The sequence below is a fragment of the Echeneis naucrates genome, chromosome 11 (assembly GCF_900963305.1).
Source record: "Echeneis naucrates chromosome 11, fEcheNa1.1, whole genome shotgun sequence".
Classification (NCBI taxonomy): domain Eukaryota; kingdom Metazoa; phylum Chordata; class Actinopteri; order Carangiformes; family Echeneidae; genus Echeneis; species Echeneis naucrates.
Genome location: NC_042521.1, coordinates 3134758 through 3154590, shown reverse-complemented (window position 1 = coordinate 3154590; position 19833 = coordinate 3134758). Strand labels below are relative to the sequence as shown.

The following is a 19833-nucleotide window of genomic DNA, read 5'->3' as shown; positions in this document are numbered from 1 at the left end:
ACTCCACGTCCTGTTGGTTCGTTTGGTGGATTAAACGCGAAAAAACGGACAAAACTGAAGTGAAATAACTTTAAATCATCCCAATCTGGCTTTTCTTATTTTTATTTTTAACCAAGCATGTCCACTTTGATCGAACATGAGATCCTTCCTTGGAAATTTCAGCTTTTTCCCGACGGCCCCATCTGTTCTTGTCATATCAGCAAAATAATAACAAAAAACATAATAAATGTCTTAAATAAAAGTCTGTCAAAGTGTCAGTGCCTTTCAGAGGTGCACTTAAGTTTTTCTTAGTCTCTTGTTTTGCTCCATTAAGCTGATGTAGAAGTGAGTTTTCAGCTGCAGACACACTGCTGTGAAAAAGTATTTGCCTTCCTGATTTCTTACCTCTTTGCATGTGTGTCACACTCAACTGTTTCAGATCAAACAAATGTAAATATTAAACAAAGATAACCCAAGTAAACATAAAATGCAGTTTTTCTGTGATGATTTTATTTGTTAAGAGAAAAATACGATCCAAACCTACATGATCCTGTGTGAAAAAGTAATTGGCCCCCTTGTTAACTGATGTGTGATTAATCATATTTTTGTGGAAAGCTGAGATCAGTTTCATAGCCAGACCCAGGCCTGATTACTGCCAGACCTTTCAAATCAAGAGATCACTTAAATAGAACCTGTCTGACAAGGTGAAGTCGGCCATATTGAACCCAAGACACCATGCCGCGATCCAAAGAAATTCAGGAGCAGATAAGAAGAAAAGTAATTGACATGTCTCAGTCTGGAAAAGGTTACAAAGCCATTTCTGAATCTTTGGGACTCCATCGAACTACGGTGAGAGCCATTATCCACAAATGGAGAAAGCATGGTACAGTGGTGAACCTTCCCAGAAGTGGCCGGCCTACAAAAATTACCCCAAGAGCACAGCAGCGACTGAGCCAAGAGGTCACAAAGGAACCCAGAACAACATCTGAACAACTGCAGGCCTCACTTACCTCATTAAAGGTCAGTGTTCATGACTCAACCATAAGAAAGAGACTAGGCAAAAATGGCATGCATGGCAGAGATCCAAGGCGAAAGCCACTGCTGAGAAAAAAGAACAGAAAGGCTCGTCTCACTTTTGCCAAAAAACATTTTGATGATCCCCAAAGATTTTGGGAAAATATTCTGTGGACTGATGAACCAAAAGTTGAACTTTTTGGAACGAGTGCATCCCGTTACATCTGTCATAAAATGAACACAGCATTTGATAAAAACATCATGCCAACAGTGAAATCTGGTGGTGGTGTCATTGTTTGGGGCTGCTTTGCTGCTTCAGGACCTGGACGACTTGCTGTGATTGAAGGAACCATGAACTCTGCTCTCTGCCAACAAATCCTGAAGGAGAATGTCCGGCCATCAGTTTGACCTCAAGCTGAAGTGCACTTGGGTTCTGCAGCAGGACAAAGATCCAAAGCACACCAGCAAGTCCACCACAAACGCTTGGCTGCAGTTCTTACTGCCAACGGTGGTTCATTCAGTTATGTTTAGGGGGCAATTACTTTTTCACATGGGCCATGTAGGTTCAGACAGCTTTTTTTTTTTTTTTTTTCTCTCTCCTCTCTTAATAAATCAGCACTTTGTGTGGCATTTTGTGTTTACTTATGAGTTATCTTATAATCTTTTATTTAAGTTTGCTTGCTTGCTGAAATGGCTAAGAGTGACAAAGGTGCAAAAAAAGTAAAATCCTTTTCACAGCACTGTTTTGGTTTTTATTCAGCTGTTCTTGCAGTTTATTTCAGTCAGTGTATGTTTGTGTACATGTGTCATATCTACATGGACTGGTTTTCTAAGTGTTGTGACACTAATTATACCCTTTTCTTGATTGTAAAATCTGGTGATTATTTTTGGATTCATACATTGACTTGAGTGTGGAAATTAATTTGCTTCAATTCTAATTCTTGGGCTCATGGCGTGTATACAGCTGTGATTAAAGAGAAATAGGATTAAATATCCAGCTTCATTAGCAACACAAATATAACTTATGAAATCAAGCTTAAGAAGGAAAGCTAGACATGTCCACATATCGTCAAACTTATCTCTTATTTGGACATTGAAAGGCCAATGAATGTGTTTTTGTTTGACGTAGGTCACACGGGGGTCAGACGAAGAGTTCATGGAAGCTGTTTCAAACACAGAAGCAAAGGGGGACGTTGGAGAACCAGAGTTTGCCCATGAATCTTCTCCTAGACTGTCTCAACGTGGAGACGACGGCAAGGTTGCTACTGAAAAAGAGAATAAGGACACAGAACATAAAGACACTGAGGCATCTGTTGTCCCTTCGCCTACACCTGTCGATCTACAGTTGTTGGTCTCTTCAGACAAGACATTGAGCGTATCTCTGGTTCACATTGCTCATTCAACTACCGCAGAGTGTGGACAGGACTGCCCTGAGGTGAAAACTGAGGAAGAGTCTAACATAAAAGAAGATGGTGGTACAGTACAGGAGAAAAGTTCAGAAGTGAGTGAAGACACGGATATGGACACGACGTCTGATGGCAAGGAGACGACGACAAACACAGATGGAAGCTGTGACGCAAGGGAAGATGTTGGCACGCTGCAGGAGAGCCATCCTTGGGGATCTAAAATGAAAGTTTCTGCAGCAGATGACCTTGATGAGATGATGGATATTGGTACAGTGGACCAGATGGAACAGGAAGCTCAGATGAAAGAGGAGGAAGAACAGAGCAGGCTGATGGAGAACAGCTGTTCACCTGCCAGTTCAAATACAGGTAAGAGGAAACAAGTTCTGCATCTCAGACTATGCAGTAGTGATAATAGCGTTTACAGCAATGTCAGTATTTTCAATGTAACTTTATTTCTGCTGTATTTAAAGCAAGTATAGTAAAAAGAATAGCTAATCACATCAGTATTTATTGGTGCATCTATTGGGAGAAAGTTAACTGGCAACTACTTTGACCAGCAAGTAATTCTTCATGTAATGCTGCCAAAGATGGTCCCGTGTGAATATTAAACTGTTGATCAAACAAAACATTTGAAGACATCAGGTATGAAAACAATCAGCAGTCTGTTTATGTTGTTACTCCATCAGCCTGATGTCTACAGACCTCTCTTGGCTGACCTTCGCTCTTCATGCATCTGTCAGCTGCTGACCATCCTGTTAAAACAGGACTGTAACTATCCAACATCCTGACTGAAGGTTTTCAGCTGGTTTAACTAACAGTAAAGTTTGTCTACACATTATAGTTGATTCCTGAAGGTAGTTGTTTACGCATTGTGTGGCTATAATTGAACGACCTACAAGTTCCCATTGCAGTTACACATGACAGTCTGTAGGAGGTCAGCTTGAGAGAGAAAACCACAGAGCTGGGAACAATTCCCCAAATGTATTTATTTTTTCTTCATTCAATAATTTGTGCTCCAAAAACGAATGTCTACAACATCCCATTAATGTCTGTATTTTCATTTCCCCCCTCACATTTTCGGTGGCAGAAGACAGTAACTCTATCAAGGAAGAAACTGATGTGAAACCTGCTGTATTACAAACACTGTCAGAGGAGGACCAAGCGGAGGTCCTAAAACTGGCTCTAGATAAGATGCAGTCCAGCTTGTCCCCATTGTCTGAAGCCACAGCCAGCACAGGTGAGGCACAACTGGAGAAACTGCTGGTGATTACATTTAAAAACAGAGATGTCACATATTTACCGATGGATCCGCTAGTGTCCCGTACTCACCGTCGACCTGATCACGTGTTGCTTCTATTGATGTAGGAAGAGAAAGCTCATCGCCTGCAACAATGATGAATGGGATGAAAGTAGTTAAGTTATCGATACCAAGATTAGAATCTGTAAGTATAAGCAAAGAAATCAGAATTATTATGAGTTGACACATCATGTATATAAAGATGTTCAAAGAGGCTGTATTTTTGTTTTTGCCTCTTGTTGTAGGAGAGAGCAAATCCAGAAACAGAGTCAGTTAAGTCTCCTCCGTCGCCTTTGGTCAAGGTGAAGGATGAGCCTGTGGACGAGGAGTACGAACAGGCCCTGATATCTTCTGCATCCATGGCAAGCGTGAAGGATGAGCCCAATACCGCTAAGGTGGGCCACAGCTGCTCTCAGGGTTTATGAGTGGTTCACTGTACACAGAGAACTTGTGGGTTGTGATGAAGGCAGCAGAGCAGTAAAGCAGCAAAATGGTTTGTTTGTGTGGGTCAAAACATGGCGGAAGGCGGTGACGGAGCTCCTTTAGCCTGTAAAGACCTTTTTATACCAAAGATAGCTGGGCATAAACCAGGTTTGTCTCTGGAGCAATTTCATGGCATTACCACTCAGAGTGAGCTGTGGCCTCTGAGCCTCTCTTTGTCAGAGACTATACACCAATCATTGTTACTGTCATGGACTGTCTGAGCAGAGCTTCTCTCTTTATTATGATTTTCTTAGACAAAACATTTGATCATATTAAATGGTTTAAGGATGAAATGGTAGAATGAGTCGCTGCTCAGTTTGGCTGCATGAAGTGTAAATGTTGTCCAAAAGGCCGAATGGACCAGTGCTGTCAGTCCCAGAACTGAAATCTGTCTTGCTGTGCTGTTGTTGACAGGAGGACTTGAGGATCGGATTGGTCTACTCTGTGACTCCAGCTGCTGAAACACAGACGCCGCCCGAGGCCAACCTGCCATCTTTGCACATGTCCTGTTCGCACTGCAAGAAGAACCTGCTGAGGGGGCAGACAGCATTCCAGAGAAAGGGCTCCCCGTCACTCTTCTGTTCAACCTCCTGCCTCACCACGTCTCTGCCCACCGTCAAAGGAGTCACCAAGATCTGCCACAACTGCCAAAAGTTAGTCCAGAAACAGAAAGCTCTCACAGCCGTCTCAAGCTTAAAGCAAAATAATCTATTTTGGTCAAGTATCTCTCAGATTGATCACATCTCTTTTCTTTCCCTCAGATTGATATTTCGGCCTCAGGACGTCATCCTGGCTCCAGATGGCAAAGGAGTCATGAAGGACTTCTGCAGCCAGAACTGTTTGACCTTCTTCAACTGTAAGAGAAACTACATGAAATCCAGCGTCGCCAAAAACCAACCACAGCCGATAGCACCACAGTCACTTTGCAGCATGTGCTCCAGATACTGTGTTGTAAGTTCAGCAGAAATCTTTAGTTTCTGCTAATTGATTTCCTGTTGATCAACTGATTGATGAATCAGCCTGTCTAAATAGAATTCCTTCTTCTATTGTATTCACACTGCAATGAAGCACTAACAGCGTGATACTTTTAAAGGTCTTTTCCTTTTGTCCATTAAAATTCTAAATAATGCAAACTGACTTCATTCCACAGAGCAAACACGAGGTGATCCTTAGCGGCTCTGTACACAAGATCTGCAGCGACGCCTGTTTTAACCGTTTCCGTACAGTTAACAACCTGTCCTTGGCCGGCTGTGCAAACTGCGGCTCCTACTGCCACAGCAAACCGCTCATGTTGAAGATGCAGGACAGCAACAAAACTCTGTGCAACATAGAGTGTCTGAGCAAATACAAAGAGGTATGAAAGTCCAAACAAAGACAATCGAACTTCGATTCTTCGATTCTCACTTTTTATTTTCCCGTTGCAGAAAACCAAGTTAAGCCTGCCATGTACCATGTGTCGAACAACGCGTGTGCTTGCGGAGATGGTCGACAACAAAAACAGCGACGACACTGTAAACCTCTTCTGTAGCAGCAGCTGTGTGATGGCGTTCATGGTTCAAACTGTCAGTGCCTCAGGTAAGAGACGGCAGTTTAATGTAGGTACTTAAGACATCACTCTCTGCCAAGTCTGTCTGGGTAACCTAGTTTCTTGTCGGCAGGTGCTCGGTTGAACTGCGACAGTTGTGGGAAAAACACTGTACCGGCGTATCACCTCGCCATGTCGGATACCTCCATCAGGAACTTCTGCACGTTACCATGTGTCATGGCTTTTCAGGTAATGGGCTTTACTTCCTTTAAAACACAGATTTAACCCTAACCCCACTTTACACCCTTTAAATTTAAAATGACATTAATATCAAGTCTAAAAATTCGTTCTGAAGAAATCCTTTAAGAGGATTCTGTTAATATCCATCATGAATGCAGCTGGTTGTGACTCACCACATCTTTGATGCCACTGATGCTACATTTGGTGACGTTTCATATCAGTTCTCTTTATCTGTAGTTCCAGAGGAGTCAGTTGAGACTGTTCAATTTTTATTAAACCTCCTATTCAGTGTTCATCCTCTTGAATCCAGCTTGCTGATTTTCTTAACTTGAATAATAACTGTACCCGTAATAGCTTGACTCAAAATCTCCTTTTTTCATTTTTTAACTGAATATTGAATTTAAAATTCTTCATGCAGCAGAAACTGGATCTTATTTTGGAATGTTTCTCCAACATGACTCTTGTCTAATATTTATGTATCTTGGGTTGCAGGAGAAATTCAAGAAGTCACAGAAACAGGTGAATGTTTTCACCAAGTTGCCGATTGGATCTTCACAAATCCAGGCTGTCACTCCCATTCAGTCTCAGCAAGATGCCTCCAAATGGCCTGTGAAGTTGAACTGTGCTCAGTGTGCACACCACATAACTCTCAAACCTGAGCTCATCCAGATCAAGGTAACGTGTGTGTGTGTGTGTGTGTGTGTGTGTGTGTGTGTGTGTGTGATATTATTATATTATTCTACCAACAGACTTGCACGGGAAAAGCTTTCATTATTGAAAGCAACATGAAACTAGAGGGAGAAAGAGGGATTGGGTCCAGTAACACCACGAGACCTTATGAGTTTTATTGATGTTCACAAGTAAATAAAGTCAGTGTGATTTCCATTACACCTGATGAGCACCTGCTGCTGCTGGAGTATCAAACAGCAGGGACACCCTTAGAAAAAGACTTGAACACAACTTCAATTATTTAATGCTAATACAAATAACAAGAAGAGACATTTTATAAAACCTGAAATGTATAACTGTACATCCTAAAATAAAGAGCTGTATTATTACTTTTCTTTATTTTAATAAGAGGAAGAAGTATTCATGTTTGCTGTGTGAAAACAACTTAAACCAGCAAAGAGGTTAAGGAGGTACATTTGAGGACATTATTAACTTCCCAACTGCCTGCAGCTGAGAAAGTTGATATTCAGATGCAGCATCTGTCTTATCAATATGAAGCTACAGTCCAGCACATAACCAAACTGAATTTTGAATGGAATAAAACTGCTCCTCTCCAGGATAAATGAGACTAATGGTTTATATCTGTTGTTTCATATTAACAAAGCAGTGATTCTCATCTCAACGCAGTGCAGATGAATAGACTTTCTTAACCCTATAATGCCAAACGCATCATCAAAACAGGAAGTTTTGAGGCCTCTACACAAACAGTGGGGTTTTTTTTTTCTTGAAAGACTTGACTTACAGAATCAGATACATACCATGCATGGATAATAGACAGAGACAGTGTGAACTCCCCTCCTCAGGAATGAGACGGCGATTTCATTGAAAGACGGCTTTGCCAATTTTGAAAAGGTTAAGGTAAGAAAAACATTAAAATTAAAAGTAGTTAAATGGTTCACACAGCAGGTAGATTGAAATTTTATTGATCTCAAGCATAATACATATAATCAAGCAATATACAGCCGCTTTATTATTTAAGTAAATAAACCAAAAAGTAATTTGGTGGCTCAGGTTTTACATGGTTAAAAAATATAAGCTTTTAAATGTGGCGCAACATAAAACGTTTTGGGGGGTTTTTTGTTTTTAATTTTTTAAGTAGTTGCATTTGTTCTGAACTCAATGGTCAAGCTTTCAGCTGCATCTCAGTCTTCTTCAGATCCTCTCACCTTATTTTACAATACCTTATTTCTGTCTCTGGAAGTCAGATAAGATTCCCAAAAATACAGATCAAAGTGTAAGGAAGCGCCTGGAGTTCTGTGTCAAATGTGGATGAGCCTGTGGCAACGAAACTGCAACACTCCTGACTTTAAAGTCATTTATGAAGAGACGCAGGTATATTTTATAGCTGCCTTTGCCTTGATGGTCATCATAATGTAAACAGGTTTTCAGGTCTTACACTTGTCCAGACTAGACTGCTAAATATTTGACATGTAGAAATTAGTTTAACTACATATATATTAATTTGTGTTTAATTATTCTCATTTTCAAACAAATCGTGTGTGAATCCAGAACTTCTAATTGTTAATTTAGAAAATGAAAGAGGTTTATTTATTTATCCAATCTGCAGAGCTCAATGTGCAATATTAATGAGTGATTTTTTATTTTTTTTTACTCTCAGGATTAATACCAGATGAGCTAAAAACTTTAAAACAGCTTTATTATTGTGTAAGACAAGAACCATTGAAATGTTTCACAGACACGATTCTTTAACGGAGTTGGAAAGACTATTTATTGTTGGTATAAGTGGCAGCTAGTTGTTCTGATGATGCAGCTGTTGTCCATGACGTAATAAATAACGCCACAGACACAAACTGAGCATTGAAAGGGAAACAAGTTGATGGATTTATAGTTTAGAATCCCTAATCAATAAAATCTTGTGAAACTAAACAGCCTCTCTCTTTTTTTTTTTTTTTTTTTTCTTTTAATTTCACTTTGGTGGAAATGCTGGTGATAAAAATGTCTAAAGAATATTTGTAGCTCTGCAGGTTCATCTGTGAGACTCCAAAAATGGCTTGTAGCATGATAAAATGTAGGAATGATTGAATGTCCAGGTGCCCTCGTGGGTTTTTATTTATTTTCAACATTTAAATTTTTATGAGGAAAAGAATGGCGATCTTGGTCAGTACTCAGTTAATCAAGTACACAATGATTAAAAGTCCTGCTGTAAATCCTTCTTCATGAAGGTTTTAATTTTCAGTTTCAGCAGAAAATGAACAGTGCAGCTGTTATGTAGATGAGAATTACTGAATGGCAGAATTTTTAGATTGACTTAGATTTCTTTTTCCTCATTCAGAGAGAATAGGGAGGAAATATAAATGCAATGTACTAAAATATCAGATATCTCGACACAACCAAGCAGCCTCTCTTTACCTGCCACCTTTAAAGTGTCAGTTTTAGCCTTGACAGTTGAGAAAATGCGACATTAAGAACAAAAATGCAAATAAAGTTTGATTTTATGTCCGATTTCTGTTTTAACTCTGTGCAGGACAAGATGGTTTTCGTTTGTAATGTGGACTGTGCGCAGGAGTTCAAGAAGGCCCACTATGTGGCGAGTGTGTGCGATTATTGTAAGATTGAAAAGATCACCAAGGACTCCAAGAGAATCGACAACCAAGACTGTTTCTTCTGCAGCGACGGTGAGAGACTGATCATCAAATCATTCTGTTGCTGTTGATTGTTGATAGTAAAAATAGATTAGCTTCAGGAAAAGGGAGGAAGACTTCAACCATCGTCACCACCTCTAATGCCAAACACTTATTATAGTCTTTCTCAGTCACTGTGAAATTCTGTTGCTTCTTGGTTAGCACTGTTGTGATTTGGAAGCTGGTCAGGTTGTAGAAATGTTGTAATCCACTTCAGGGGACAGTGAACTCGAGAGACTTTGGCCTTTCTTTCTCCTGGGACAGGTGTAGTTTCCACCATGATTGTGACCTGCTGTCTCGCCTCTTCCTCCTCCTCCCAGGTTGTAAGCTCCTCTACAGGCACGATCTGACTAAAAACTGGGGCAAACACTGTCACTCTTGTGTGTACTGCCACTGTGTGTCCAAGAAGCTGGTCACGGCGCAGTACGGCGGCTCCACAGAGGAGTTCTGCTCTGAGGACTGCAGATCCAAGTACACCATGCTCTTCTGCCACGTAAGCCCTGAAGCTGCCTTGAAGGGCATCGTTGAACTGAAATAGTGGTGGTGGTGATGATGATGATCTTTGCGCCATCTAACGTTTCCTCGCTGTTTTGTCTCAGGTCGCCAAGTGTGACACGTGCGGGCGTAAAGGCAAGCTGAAGCAGACTCTTCCCATGTTGGGGGAGGCGAAACACTTCTGTGACCTGACCTGTCTGTTAAAGTTCTGCAGTCACAAAGTGGGCACACAGGGGGAGGTCTTCAAAAGTGTGTTATTTTTTATTTTTATTTTTATTGAAATTCAATCAGTCCAAGCCAAATGAAAGAGACCCTGTCTGTATAAGGACTATACCTATCTAGTGGCAGCAAAGGCAGAATAGGAACTCTTATTAAATGTTTTGGTTATTTATGATTGTTAAAGTTTGTGGAGTTATACAGAATGCAAATAAAAAAACAAGAATAATCACTGCTGAAGTAGAATATTTAAACTTTAAAAACATAATTTCAGCTGAGCGGTGTGTGTAGTAGTGTGTTCCGCAGAAATGCACATTTCTTAGGAATAAACTCACAAAGTCAGTCTTTAGTTGATAAAAGCAATCAGTGTTAGAAACGAAGGCCTGAACACACAGCAGCTAACTCCTGTGTGTTTCCAGCAGGCACAGATGAGGCCACGCCCATCATCGCCAACGTCATCTCACTCGCAGGACCTCCAACAGGTAGATCCAGCTCCTGTGACAGAAGTGCTAAGCAAAGTACAAAACAAAAACACACATACACGTTGGTATTACTGTGCTGAGTGTTGAGATGAGAGAAAGAAACTAATTCTGAAATTTGTTTGTCATTTGACATTGTTGATTGTGAAGGTTTCATGTTTTCTGTTTGCCTCCACAGGCACAGCCTCCAACAGTCAGTCAAAGAAATCTGGACATGTAAGTTTGGGATTATGAATTTCTATATATATATTCAATAGTATTTGCACATAGACAGTTCAACAAGACAAAAGTTTATCTGTGTTTATTCTGAATTACCTTTCTGCAGATTTTACATGAGACAAAAAGTGAGATTTAAAAGAAACAAAAACCACTATTAAAAGACACACAGTGAATTTAAGGAGCACAAAAAGCCTCAACTGTAAGAAAACAGGATATGAAGCAGTGGAAAACTAAAGTAGTAGATAGCTTGTTCAAGAAATTCTGTACATAAAAACTGCTGCTGCTGCTCTTTATTAAAAACATCTATAAAACCCTGAGCCGGCTGAGTTAAACTCTAATTTTGAGTCAATATGGTAAGAGGAAGAAATGTAAAGGACGAAAAAGATTAACTGAACAGTGTTCAGATAAAACAACACTTAAGTGAGTCACATGATTTATGTTGAGGATGATCAACTCTTTTTCTCGTTGTTCAGATCAGTATTCAGACTGACGCAGTGAAGGCTTTTCCTCCTCCTGCCCCTAAAATCCTGAAGAACAAAGCTCTTCTGTGTCGACCGCTGGTGCAGAACAAAGGGGTCTCCTGTAAAACACAAACAGCTGATGTTGAATCACAGACAGGTAAGAGCGACACAGGCCGACAAGGCCCAGTTTCTTTATTTCTTTATCTCCTTGTTGCCTTTTTTTTATGACAATCTGTTGGCTTCATCTATACAATTCATTAAATCCTTTTGTCACTTTTGCTCTTCAACGTTTGTATTCTATTCAAAAGCACTGTGGTTTATTCACTACGTGTTTTTTTTTTTCTCTCTGTATAGATGACGTCTTCCCTAAGCTCATGCTCCTGCCCGTCCCAGTTCCGGTGTTCGTGCCTGTTCCCATGAGCATGTACAGCCAGTTTACCCCAAAGCCCATAGGCCTGCCGCTGCCAGTGAGTCAAACACCTGAAGTTAAAATGTCACGTTCAGGATCTCAACACTGAAATTATTACAGGAACAAGAAAATTCCATGTGAATGTTGAGTGCCACTGGGGGCTGCTGCCGGGATGAGTACATGATTTATTTCCAGTGTTCAAACGTCTTTTATTATATTGTTACTGTAGCGCTCTCTGTTTGCAGAAATGGCTCAAATACCATTTGCACAAATGGGGCCTACTAGTATGTTTGTGTGACGATAACGCCCATTGAGTAGCTTATGTTATGGGTTCAGCTGGTGTCTTCACCGTGGTAACAGTCCGCCGAGGATCATGGGTAGGCTAATGTAGCCTTCTGCGAACATCCAAAACCACTATTGATTTCTCAGAATCGGAGAATAATTGATAAAACTGATTGGCCATAATTGGCAGGCAGACCCACAAAGATACACACACACACACACACGCACACACACACACACACACACACACACACACACACACTCTGTGACACCATTCTAAAAAGGGCTGACATTTTCAGAAAACATGTGACCCGTTGAAACTTTGAACCATGTTTCTGTGAAGCAGTGTGGCTCCAAAGAGGGCTGGGTTTGGTCCATTTCCAACAGGGTCACACGGAGCGGAGCTCAGGACCTGCTGTTGCCACGGTGATTTGAGATTCTGCTCGGTTCAGAAGACTAAATCTACCCAGAATGTGGCTTCTGACCAGGTCCTGAGAGACAGAAGAGCCGGCAGATTCTGACAGTTTTTATTTGAATCAGATACTCCTTAAACTGAGAATAAATAATAAATAAATAAAATAATAAATAAATGAAAAAATTAAAAAATAATGAATAAATAAGTGGCTGTTGGCTGGTCAGACATCCAGTGTTGGTCCAGCTGTAACACAGACACTGATTCTCCACGTCCTCTGCAGCTGCCTGTGCCGATGTTCCTCCCAGTGACGATGGACAGCGCCGAACGCATCATAGAGACCATCCAGGAGATCAAGGAAAAGATCCCGTCTGATCCTTTCGAGGCCGAGCTCATCCTCATGGCTGAGATGGTGGCAGAGCAGGACGAAAAGAATAACAAACAGGAGAAGCTGAAGGAGAAAGTGATGGGGAAGGAGGCAGAGAAACAGGACGCGCCTACTGCAGATGGTGAGAGGGGAAGTTTAAGTTTCTCTGTACTGACAGTACCCTGATGTCTGTCACATTTCTGATTACTTTTTGGTTCATTTGACAAAAGAAAGGACCGAAGAGGAAAGTTAACTCTTAATGTGTGAAAATATCAACAGACAGCATCATAAACACGGAAGATTTCCCACCCAATTACACAGTTTGTTTTACAGACCACGCCAGTAACTACAGTGACGACTTGGATACAGAAGACTTGGCCAGTTTCCTCAACAACTGGGAGGAGGCCTCCTCTGATGGAGGCATCAGGTCGCCGAGTCGATTGTACCCACACGAGAAGCTCAACGCCATCATAGATGTTCCAGTGGGCATGCCCAGTGAGCCTTACTGTGAGCCCCCACCTCCTGCTCCGCCGCCCATGGACATCGAAGCTGACTTCACTGTCGGTGAGGTGACGAGATGTATACACACGTAAATTCAAGGGCTCACTTAACTGGAGCCTGCTTTGTTTCCTTTGTGGTCATTCAGAACAAAAAACAGCACTAAATTCAACGTTTGATGTGATATAATCACCAGAAACCCTGGAGAGGATGTCCCAGCTGAGAGAAGAGCACCAACGAAGTTCCAGCCCTCCGCCCACGTCCCAACGCCGACGACAAGCTCACAGGAAAGCCAGAGAGAAAAGAGTAAATAGACTACATTTGATTTATAGATTTTATTTCTGTACTGGTTCCACAGCCTGCTTTCATTCCGTTTTATTCAAGGGTCGGAAGTCACAGCGGTTGTCAAAAGCAGCTGATACGACATCTCAAAAAGGCTCCTCCCACAAGGCCGCGGCTGCAGAAATACCGAGACTGAAGAGTCAGTACGGGGTCGACGCCTGGAAACGATGGATCCAGTGGAGGCAAACTTTGCCCAATCTGGAGAAACCACGCTTCGGTTGTGAGTCTGGACAAAAATCTGCATGTTCAGATTTGACTGAGTCAGGAATAAGAGAAGAGTGAAGTGTTGACCTTATACAGCGTTTCTCCCCCCCAAGCCTCGATAACTTAACACCAGGCGCCAGTCAGTTGGTCATTAATGTCATCTTTAGTTTATTTTAAAGTTTGTATGTTTGCATCAGAAACAAACTTCTTTAAACCTTTCATCAGTGTGGATTCTTCATATCTTCATCTTAGCTCGTCCAATGGAGTTAAAGGAGGACCTTCTTCGATGCACCACCGCCGAGCTGAGCTACGGCCTCTGCTGCTTCATCACGGAGGTGAAACGGCCAAACGGAGAACCCTACTCCCCAGACAGCTTGTTCTACCTCTGTCTCGGCATCCAACAGGCAAGATAACACGAAGCAGATACTTATTTAGTCCTTCAATAGGCAGAATAATTCAAAAATACATTACAGAGGTAAGTTTGGGTCGGAGGTTAAAACAGGTAGAAGCATGTTTTACACTAACAAGATAAAAGCCAGAGAGTACCCAACATTCATAAAATGTTAATATAATAATAAATAAAAGAAGAAAAGCTGTGGCCCCCATTGTTATAACAACTCATTGTGAATCTGTAACATTTTTGTAGTACCTGTTTGAAAACGGTCGTGTGGAGAACATATTCATGGATCGCTTCTACAACAAGTTCTCCAATGAGTTCACAAGCATGCTGCGAAGTTTCAAACCCTCAATCACGAGCAGTGGTGAGTAGTCACTGTCTGTTTGTTGTTAGTCATCCGTCTGAACAGATTTATATCCGGTCTCCGTTCTGCTCGGCAGGTTACGTCCATTCCCGTGTGGAGGAGGAGTTTCTTTGGGACTGTAAACAGTTGGGGGCGTACTCCCCCATTGTCCTCCTCAACACGCTGCTCTTCTTCGGCTGCAAGTACTTTGGCTTCACCACGGTGGAGCAGCACAGACAGCTTTCCTTCGCCCACGTCATGCGCTGCACCAAAACCAACCCGAACAGCACCAAGACCACTTTCCTGCGCTTCTATCCGCCCATATTCGTATATGAGCCAGAGACAGGTACGAATCTGGCTGAAGTCAAAATGAATACCCATTAGTTACATAACTATAACAACAACACATTAAAAATATTGAAACACAAACTTCCTCTTGAATATAAAAGATCATTTCCCCGTGCCCGACTGTTGATCAGGAAGCTCTTTGCATTATTTGAACCATTAAATGGTAAAAACCCTGAATTATAAAAAAATATGAAATATATTTTTATTAATACAATTCTGCTAAAAACTGGGTGAACTGGGCTTTCCTCAGATCCAGAGGTTCCAGCCAAGAAACGTAAGGAGGAGGAGAGTAAAGAGGATATCCTGGAGATGATGGAGAACACAGAGAACCCGCTGCGTTGTCCGGTCAGACTCTACGAGTTCTACCTCTCCAAGTGGTGAGTGAAGCTCCCCGTCGGCACCTTGTGAGCTGTCTGTCCAGAATCAATCATTACTGAACAACATCTAAACCAAAGAAGACAAAAATGACTTTTCATTTTGTTAAAATCTTTTCTTATTGTTTACTTTCAAATTCTAGACCAACAAGAAACTTGTTGTTGGACATTTGACAACATTAACTGTCAACAACTCTTTTCCAACCAGCTCGGAGTCGGTCAAGCAGCGCACCAACCTGTTCTAACTTGATCCTGAGCGCTGCTGCGTCCCCAACAGCCCGCTCTGGTTCTCCTCCACCGCTCTGGACGACAGCACCATGGAGGCCATGCTCACTCGCATCCTCACCGTCAGAGAGCTCCATCTCAGGACGAGAAAAGAGGGAGGGACTGGGCGGAAGGTGGACAATGACCCACCATTCAGACCTGACGAGGAGGATGACGAGGATTCGGGTTGATGAGAAACACTGAGAACAGAAGAACAAAAGTGACCTTTCACTGGTGCAACAACTTGTGTTGTAAATAGTTGTAGACTAAGTGAAATGTTAATTTAACCTTCACTCAAAAAACAGACATGGACAACACAAACCTCTCACATATCGAACTATCATCTGCTGAAATACAAAGAAAATCGTACTTCCTAAACACTGAGGTTTTCTGGGAATCTTTAAACTGAGAGCCAAGGCCACAACTAAACAATGAGACTGTTCATTCCTGCCCAGCTGGATGCAAAGCTGAACTTCTTCTTTACGTGTGTTATCTGCCATGATTGTTTAAATTCCTGAGCAGGTTGGACTTCAGGTTGCTTTTTTTTTTTTTCCTTCATACAACTTTTTTCCCGGAGGGATGGAGGGTCTGCAGTGAAGAACTGCAAGAGCTATATTGAAAACAATTTAGATTTTTTTATATGCGAGTTGTAAACATCCACACCAGCAGACAAACTGAACACTTTTCTCTGTCGGTGGAAATCACCAACCATCACCCGTTCTGTGTAGCAATTTCCAGCATTTCACAAATTCAATGATTTGTTCTCAGTTTCTCAAATCAAAGAGCGAATATGAATATAAATACTAATTCATAGGTGTGTTCAGGTAATCTTACTTTGATTATTGATGCATTATTGGATCACATGTACCTGTGATATTTGTCATTGAGCTTCACTTAAAGAATCAAGGTGTTCCGTTGATAGAAGTAAGCTAATTCTGATCTGTTGTGCCCAAATGACGGGCAAATAAATATATTTTGACGTTATTTGAATTCATTTAAAGAAGATAAATGGTGATTGTGAATGTAACGCGCATCTAAAAGGCTAAAAACTAACGCAATCTAGGGGAAAAAAGGCACAATCTTACCCTTTCTTTGTTGACCGAACACTAAAATCAACAGAAGTTTCCGCTTGAGACTTTTTCCATAATCATGACTGGTACAATAAAAGAACACTGTCCTTTCACATGTATCTTGGTTATATTAACCCCTAGTCTGAAGAGTGTGACTACCAGGTTTCTGAGTATTTTCTATTGTATGTCATTTTTAAGTAAATAAAAAAAACAAACAAACAAACAAAAAAAAAACCCTTCAAAACTTTGTCTTGTGAGACCCAACAGTTGAAATGCACTGAATGTTGTCCTGAATTTATTTTATATTCGCAATTTGCATGTTTTAGTCAGTTACAGAAAAAGTCTTCAGACTTTACGTAAGTTCAAGTACAAATGGCAGACTGTAAAAACAAACTATGGGTAAAAGCCCTGCCTTCTTTCTGATGTATAGGTATAACCACGAATATGTTAGATGAACAAGATTGACAACATTCAATTATTTCAAATAAATACAGAAGATTTAATTGCTGTGTGTGTGCTCACATACTCTAACACACACACACACACACACACAATGTTCATAATCATACACACATCCATACCATAAAATAAATACTACAAAATGATATGCAAAGAAATGATTTGTGACATAAATAAAAACATTGAATCATATTTTACTCTGAATAGTTGAACAGAAGAATCAGCTGATCTGAAGATAATACTAAATTCCACCGCCCAGTTTCAGGGTCGTGGCTTATCCTGAAATCTGATTGGCTGTTAAAGCCAATTGGTTCATGATCTGGTGCTTGGAAAACGGAGTGTCACTGAAAGAAAGAAAGATACACACACACACACAGAGCCAATCATGGCTGCTGCTGTTCAGTGCACAGGTGCAGCTAATCAATCAGGAAGTGCACTCCCACCACAGGAGGGGGGAGACACACACACACTTTAAAATGACACCATTCTAAAATCTGACAAGGGCTGACATTTTCAGAAAACATGAACGGACTTCAAAGTCCTGTGACTCGTTTAAACCATGTTTCTGTGACAAAGTATGACAGAGCAGCATGGCTCCAAAGAGGGCTGGGTTTGGTCCATGTTAGTCCAACAGAGGTCAGCTGACCCGAGCCAAGAACGAGCCGAAGAAATCTTCAGTTCACTGCTGAAACATTTATTATGGTCACAGGTAACAGTCACAGGCAGCGCTGGGCTTTGTAAACCACTACTTCTGTCCAAAAAGTGAAAACACTGTGAGAGGCAGAGAGGCCTGCAGATTCTGACTGTGTTTATTTGAATCAGAAACTCCTTAAAATGAGTGAGTCAGTAAGATTCTTTTGATGAAAATGTTGGATTACAGTACGTTCAGTTGGGACCGACCCTCTGTTTAAATTTTGTGCAGACCCGGCTGTCAAAGTCACATTTTTCGAATCCCAACACTTACACTCATTTGACAACAACAGACACACAAAGACATACAGAGGCACACACAGACACACTCCTTTGATTTGAGATGCAGGTCTGAAATAGCCACACATATAATTTATCATGTTTTTAACAACATACACACAAACAGTTTCCAAGTGGTTCCATGCAGTCAGTCTTTGCTCTGCGCATGTGCAGAGAATAAACAGCTAACAGCTCCCCCGTGTGTTTGGATCTGCAGGTATGCAAAATGTATTTGTACTGTTTTGATCATGTACACTATGGTGTAGTGGAGATTAGCATTGTAAAGTTTTGAAACATGAACTTTGTCGTTGTTGTTTAGTAATGAACGTATCCGCTTACAAAAGGCGGCTGAACAAGAAAGAGTGTATGTGAGTATTTCTGAGCACTCAGAGGAATTCACACGAATTGTGTCCGAAACCACTCCTCACTGCTTAATCCCTTCTCCCCATGTAGGGAGATGAATGTAGTGGACTAAATAGTGAACTCATTCACCAAACCAAACCAAACCAATTCTGATCCGGTCCTTGTGTGTGTTGTTGTGTCTGAAGCGGTGGAGTACGTCTTCTAAATTTGCGGTCAATATCTTTGTGCAGAAATAAAGCCAACATGTTAAATAAATTCCTCTGCCCCCCCCCCATGTCACTTTCTCTGTTACCTGACTGCAGCTGGAGCCCTCTCCGTCTCTTCCTTTCTGAAGCTCCCAAACTCAGCTGTTTCTGTCAAAGATAACGTTTTGTGTCTGGCTTTAATACAAGCTAGGCTAACGGACGTTAGCATTAGAGCTGGCCAGTTATCTTACGTTACAAGCTAACGGCCCTGTTTCTTACCTTGCTCTACGTTTCTCGTCCCAAATTCACCGTCACAACCTTTTTAAAAAAAATTCTCAACCCTTTATTTTCTTATTCTTCTTTCTTTTCCTTTCTGATCACCGGACTGATGCTGACTGGACATTTTCCGACCGAACTTCAGACAACAGACAACAGGATAGCATAGCAACAGTCACCAAGGGGGGCGGGGCTTAGCGAAGGCTCGGTGGCCAAATCGGTCTACACACCGGAACAGAGACGACAACAACGGACACACAACAACACACACACTCCTCAGGCAACAACATACTCACAGACACATTCACAGATGCGCAGATCCACTCCATTGATGGGAGACAACAAACTGACACACACATAAAGAGAGACACAGACACACAGGTACACTCCTCTGACCGGTGACAACAAACCCACACACACACATAAAGAAAGACACAGACACACAGACACACTCCTCTGACCGGTGACAACAAACCCACACACACACATAAAGAAAGACAGACACACAGGTACGCTCCTCTGACCGGTGACAACAAACCCACACACACACATAAAGAAAGACACAGACACACAGATACACTCCTCTGACCGGTGACAACAAACCCACACACACACATAAAGAAAGACACAGACACACAGGTACGCTCCTCTGACCGGTGACAACAAACCCACACACACACATAAAGAAAGACACAGACACACAGATACACTCCTCTGACCGGTGACAACAAACCCACACACACACACACACACATAAAGAGAGACACAGACACACAGGTACACTCCTCTGACCGGTGACAACAAACCCACACACACACATAAAGAAAGACACAGACACACAGGTACACTCCTCTGACCGGTGACAACAAACCCACACGCACACATAAAGAAAGACACAGACACACAGGTACACTCCTCTGACCGGTGACAACAAACCCACACACACACATAAAGAAAGACACAGACACACAGGTACACTCCTCTGACCGGTGACAACAAACCCACACACACACATAAAGAAAGACAGACACACAGGTACACTCCTCTGACCGGTGACGACGACGACGACAACAACAACAACAACAA

The 19833-nt window shown here is 41.6% G+C and overlaps 1 protein-coding gene and 1 long non-coding RNA gene across 4 annotated transcripts; one reads left to right on the top strand and one right to left on the bottom strand.

Moving 5' to 3' along the window:
- Nucleotides 1-549: 549 nt before the first annotated feature.
- On the top strand, nt 550-16749 carry LOC115051064 (zinc finger MYM-type protein 4-like). The gene is made up of 27 exons (XM_029514336.1): nt 550-999; nt 2123-2765; nt 3487-3636; nt 3765-3841; nt 3942-4091; nt 4594-4832; nt 4941-5130; nt 5330-5533; nt 5604-5754; nt 5838-5953; nt 6437-6619; nt 9159-9309; nt 9636-9808; nt 9915-10059; nt 10446-10508; nt 10684-10721; nt 11198-11342; nt 11540-11652; nt 12572-12797; nt 12989-13219; nt 13350-13459; nt 13538-13715; nt 13952-14103; nt 14346-14460; nt 14537-14785; nt 15038-15164; nt 15370-16749. The coding sequence occupies exons 1-27, from the start codon at nt 715-717 to the stop codon at nt 15404-15406; spliced, it is 4641 nt and encodes a 1546-aa protein (XP_029370196.1). The 5' UTR covers nt 550-714; the 3' UTR covers nt 15407-16749.
- On the bottom strand, nt 13850-18808 carry LOC115051068 (uncharacterized). Of its 3 annotated transcripts, XR_003841254.1 has the most exons (4): nt 18751-18808; nt 15398-15625; nt 14349-15231; nt 13850-14084 (listed from the first exon to the last, which is right to left on the bottom strand). It is a non-coding gene; the product is annotated as an uncharacterized LOC115051068 (long non-coding RNA). The 3 variants fall into 3 exon arrangements; XR_003841252.1 differs by having other exon boundaries at nt 13850-15231; XR_003841253.1 differs by lacking the exon at nt 18751-18808 and adding an exon at nt 18579-18613 and having other exon boundaries at nt 13850-15231.
- Between the last annotated feature and the right edge of the window lie 1025 nt (nt 18809-19833).